We start from the raw sequence: 4,857 nt of genomic DNA, 5'->3' as shown, positions 1-4,857 counted from the left end.
CCTTCATAACAACACCACAGGGTGGTTATCATTCTTATTTATTTCCATACTCATTTCATGGATAAAGAAACAGAGGCTTAGAAAGAAACTCAGGGTCACACTGCTAGTTTTCTTTATTTAGAGCCTACCTAATGCCAAAAAAGGATTTCAGATGGGCTCATGTGATTTAAGCTGAGTCCTGAACCTTGGATTTCAGATAGCTCTGTTATACAAAATCGCCACTACAAAGGGAATCAGGTTTTCCGAAGGTAGGTAGGGTGAGATGCGAACAGTTCAGGGAGCAGGTTTGATTTGTGAAAGGAAAATAAAAATTTGGGACCCCAATCCACTCTATCGAAAGGCAAAAAGATAATCTGAAAGCTGAGACATGCCAGAAGCTGCCTTTCCTTTTGTTCCTAAACAGATAGCTACAGGTGAAAAGTTAACTATCTCAACAGATAGCTACTCTATGTTCACCATATCTTATGTAAAGTGCTGGATTTACTGAGCATGAGACAAATATATAATGGACTATTCCCCTACCTGCTCCTTTTCTCTTATAACATGTGGATTCAGTAATGTGACCATAGCCTCCCTCTTTCCCCGCTTTTCCCCTTTAAATACTGAAGCTCTCAAAATCATCTTTGGAGAAAGGCACAGACCACAGACTGTTCCTCTGATTCTGTATTTTTTCTCCCGGGCATTGTCCTTAACCTTGACAAAATAGACTTCTGAATTGATTGAGACCTGTCTCAGATACTTTTTGGGTTACAAATTGGCAACCAACGAATGGCCTCTGAGTGGAGGTGACCCTGACCTCTGACAAATCTATCAGTGCTTGGCATTAGTTTGAGCTGTCTTTATTGCTCAAACCAACAGGACAGTTTTCTGGGTCCAGGAGCTCCCCCTCAAAAGAATGAGACCTGTCTCAGTTACTTTTTGGTTTAGAAATTTCTTGAACATCTTACTAAGCAAGTCATAGCCTCATGCTCCTCAAGGATCCCAGTCAACACTAAGGAGCTAAGACACAAGGAGGTCTCTTGCCACCTTGATGTGCCCTTTCTATTTCCTCCTGTCTCCCTACTTACTCTCCTCGTGGAAGTCAAGATTTCTACCTACCAGCCTTGGGACCCATTCCATCTTAACTCCTTTGTAAAGCCCAGTAGGAGGACAGAGACACAGATACAGGAGCTGTTGGATGGAAAACATTTTATTGGAGTTCCTGAGCCAGGAAAGGGTTATGGTAGGTTGAGAATCAGCGCTCACGCTCGCCCCCTCTCCCAGTGGAAGTCACGGTCACTGGGCATCAGGAGTTGCGCTCCTCAGTCCTTTCAGCTGGAGGGAGAGGGGTCAGGGTTAGATGGGGAACCCCTGGGTGCCCAGTATAGGATGGCACAGATGGAAAGGAATTTCTGCCTCGATGTGAGTTCCCATTCTCCTCTATATGTAGTAGTTAAGATCTCCCTTCAGTTTGGTAAGAAGGTTGATCCTCCTCTCCCTGTCCCCACTCTCTCTTTCATATCCTCTGCTTCTTCCCTTACCCCCAATATCCTCCTAATGCCCGCACCTCTTACCTTAGGAAAGGCATCCCAGTTGAGGAAAGGAAGTTTCCTTTTGATAGACTAAAAGAAAGAAAGAGAAAGAGAGTGATGTGCTGCAGGTCAGCCGGGCATGGATCAGTAAGCATTCCCTTAATGAACTCCCACAGTAACCATAGTAACAATAATGTTATTATTTTGTCATTAGTTTATCAAGAGCTAATATTTCCTGACGCCTTATTCTGTGTCTGCCTTGCACGGGCTGCTCTACAAGCACGATTTCAGTGGGTTTTTACAGCAACCTTTTGTGGTGGGATTGTCATCCCCACATCACAGAGGAAGCTGAGGCCGAGGGAGCTGAAGGCATTCGCATGAGGCCACATGCGAAGTCAGTGCAGTCAGGAGATGTGGACCCCAGCTCTGTCACTGACTTTGCCTTCTAAGTGTGGGTGAGCCTCAGTTTTTCCATAGAGGATGAGGGGATTCAAATAAAATCTTGACCGATTAGGCTCTTCCCCTTCTGCAATTGTCTTTGGGGCTCTGCTCCTCCACCACCATCTTAGGAAAACATGGGTAGACAGGACAGGTGCCGGGGGAAGCTTTCTTCGGTTGACAGCCCATTGGGCAGCATCCAAGCAGGGCAGTCACTCCCTCCCAGAGCTCAGGAACCAATCCGTACATTTAAAGCCAAAATGTGCTGCCACTACCCTGGGATGACGGCAGGCACCCGAGGAGGGCAAGAGGTGCCCGAGCACTCACCTCAAAGAGGGCATGCCAGTTCAGGAACTCATCAGCCTTAAAAGCCTGTGGAGGAAGAGGGACAGCAGAAGCAGGTCAGCTCCAGGAGAGGCCAGAGCTTAGCCCCCAGCCCTTTGGAGAAGGTGAAGGAACCGTGGCAGCTTTGCAAGCTCTCTACCAAGGCATTTATCCGCTCTGTAATGAAGGTATTCATGGGGACAGCACCAGAGAAGCGTACTCACAGATCGCAACTTGTCGATGTTCAGGAACGGGGTGTTAAAGGCCTAGGCGGAAAAGCAGGATGTTAGGAAAGTTGCTGAGAAGCACAAAGAGAGAAAGGACAGACTCATGGCTGGAGGGCCGGGGAAAACAGACGGCTTACCTCAGGTCGTGACGCATAATTCTCAATGGTGCTTTCTTCCTAGAAAGGGAAAGGGAGGAAAAGAGGCAGGTGGTCACGTGACGCCAGGGCCCTCACCCACATGTCCCTGTCTGCCAGCTCTGCCTCCATCCACAGGCCAGTCCCCGAAAGAACGCAGCCTGTTATCCACCACGGTCTCCATTCCCGTTGCGCACATGGTTGGTGGATGTGCAGGGTGAGGAGGGGGAGTTGGAGAATGGTAAATGTAAGCAGTGTCATGATGGGCAGCAGGCAGAAAGCCTGGAGCCGAGCATTCCTCTCGGGAAAAACTAGCTAGTGCTGTCCTGCAGTCAGCTTAATTCTAAGAGGTGGGGTGTTGTGGAGACACTCATGCTCCGTCCATACAGCTGGGTGGGAAAGATTCTTGTGCAGGTGGGAGCCCAGCTGCTGAGGTGAACCGCCTGCCTCTCACTGATCGAGGTTGCTTTGCTTGTGGCTTTATTGCCACTCTTGTTGGAGGCTCCCTTACCCCCCTCGATGGGGACCCCACCCCAGGCCTCAGTGTGCCCCATCGTGTCCTCCCCAGGACAGAGCCAAACTCGGAGCCCGCAGGCTGGATCCAGATGCTCAGATCTCATAAAAATTTGGCTCATTTGTTTTTTGGTTTGAATTAGACAGTTTGAATTAGTAAGAATTCATAAATTCATCCAGATTTCTAGTTTCCCCTAAAAATTTTAAAATTCTAGGCACGTCTTCCCACTCCATGGTGTCAGGTAGTGTGAAAGCTGCACTTTCAGACTGGGGAAGTCAGTCCCCCTTCACCTGAGGCCCCAACAGCCCCCCAGCTCAGTGACACCACTGGCTCGGTCGTCAGCCGCTGAGCCTGTGCCCCTGTCTTAGACTTTTAAATCCAGAGCAGGCATCAGGATTCCTTTCTGGCTGAGGACTGGATGGTAAATATTCTCACTGTGGTCTGCACTCCAGAGACAGTGAGGAACCACCCGTCACCAGGGTACCGCTCACAGGGGCACAAATAAAGCAAAGAGGGGCTAAGCAGGGGTGTCTCCAGAACACCCCAGCCCCACTCCTCCTAGAGTTAAGTCAGCTGCAGGCAGCACTAGCTAGTTTTTCACTTTGCTCCACCCTCTCCACCTGCTGTCCATGTGGACGCAGGCCTGGGTTTGGAGCTGCTCTGTCTCCCATTGCCGTTCTCCAGTTCCCCCTCTTCCCCTGCACGTCCCCAGGCATGTGTGCAGCTAGAACAGAATGGGTGAACACTCTGAGGGCCCACGGTGGAGATCGTCTGAACCCAGACCACCCACTCAGTCCTGTCTCCTCCCAGGGTTCAGTACATGAGCCTCCCCACACACTTCACCATCCCTTCCAGAAAGAGGAGCATCTCTGTCCCAGATGTTTCCCCAGGGATGCTCTGTTCCCTCCTCCCTTCCTCTGAGCCCCAGCTCCTTCAGCCCCCACCAGAATCCAAAACTAAGAGCCATCTAGCCAGGAATGGACAGAAGGTAGAGAGATGGAGGGGTAGGTGGGTAACATGTATAAGAATAAAAATGCAGGTGACATGCTCACCTCAGGACCACCCAGGGTGGCTCCCTGGGCAGAATGGAGCACCAGGAGGGAGAGGAGCACCACGGCAGGAAGGACCGGGATCTTCATGGCATCAAGTTTGGGGTGCTCTGAGGCGGGGCCTCAGTGCTTGCTCTTTATATTCCCAAGGAGGCAGATGAGCACAGAAATGGGGTCCCCACCCCACTGACTCATCCTCAGAGCCTGTCGCCCACCCCCGGGGCTCTGGGAGGGGGAGGCATGGACTGTTCCTCATTTGCCTTGGATTTCTCAATTCGCATTCTGCCCCAGGCACGTGGAAGGTGAGACTGCAATGGGTCTCTTCATGCAGATGGGGCTGAGACAGAGACAGGTTGGACCTGTCCCTCCGAGGGATTGGCAGTGGTACCCAAGCAACCTCTCCTTTTGTCTTTGTCTCTTTTCCTTATATCCCTATTCCTCTCTTAGAATTCAGGCTTTTTTTTTTTTTTTCCTTTTTTTTTTTTTTTTATTTTAAAGACAGGCTCTCACTCGTTGCCCAGACTGGAGTAGAGTGAGGTGACCGTGGCTCACTGCAGCCTTGACCTCCCAGGCTCAAGCAATCCTCCCACCTCAGCCTCCCTAGTAGCTGGGACTAGAGGCACGCATCACCTCATCCAGCTAATTTTTTTTTATTTTCTT

General features: G+C 50.1%; 1 protein-coding gene across 2 annotated transcripts; it reads right to left on the bottom strand.

Annotated features, from left to right (window-relative positions):
- Positions 1-1,171: 1,171 nt before the first annotated feature.
- KRTDAP (keratinocyte differentiation associated protein) lies at positions 1,172-4,376 on the bottom strand. Of its 2 annotated transcripts, XM_010369306.1 has the most exons (6): positions 4,201-4,376; positions 2,638-2,676; positions 2,498-2,539; positions 2,277-2,321; positions 1,554-1,601; positions 1,172-1,314 (listed from the first exon to the last, which is right to left on the bottom strand). In XM_010369306.1, exons 1-6 carry the CDS (start codon positions 4,285-4,287, stop codon positions 1,276-1,278), a joined length of 300 nt encoding a protein of 99 aa, XP_010367608.1. In that variant the 5' UTR covers positions 4,288-4,376; the 3' UTR covers positions 1,172-1,275. The 2 variants fall into 2 exon arrangements, with proteins under 2 accessions (XP_010367608.1, XP_010367609.1); XM_010369307.2 differs by lacking the exon at positions 2,498-2,539 and having other exon boundaries at positions 4,201-4,348.
- Between the last annotated feature and the right edge of the window lie 481 nt (positions 4,377-4,857).

This window comes from Rhinopithecus roxellana, chromosome 12, assembly GCF_007565055.1.
Source record: "Rhinopithecus roxellana isolate Shanxi Qingling chromosome 12, ASM756505v1, whole genome shotgun sequence".
Lineage (NCBI taxonomy): Eukaryota > Metazoa > Chordata > Mammalia > Primates > Cercopithecidae > Rhinopithecus > Rhinopithecus roxellana.
This window is presented reverse-complemented; position numbering and strand designations above follow the sequence as displayed.

Excerpts from the sequence above, each read along its gene's own strand:
- KRTDAP (XM_010369306.1), bottom strand. The coding sequence starts at position 4,287 with ATGAAGATCCCGGTCCTTCCTGCCGTGGTGCTCCTCTCCCTCCTGGTG. Across the intron at positions 2,322-2,497 it reads ACATCGACAAGTTGCGATCT|GCTTTTAAGGCTGATGAGTT; the intron begins GTGAGTACGCTT and ends CTTCCTCCACAG. Across the intron at positions 1,315-1,553 it reads ACTGGGATGCCTTTCCTAAG|CTGAAAGGACTGAGGAGCGC; the intron begins GTAAGAGGTGCG and ends CTCTCCCTCCAG.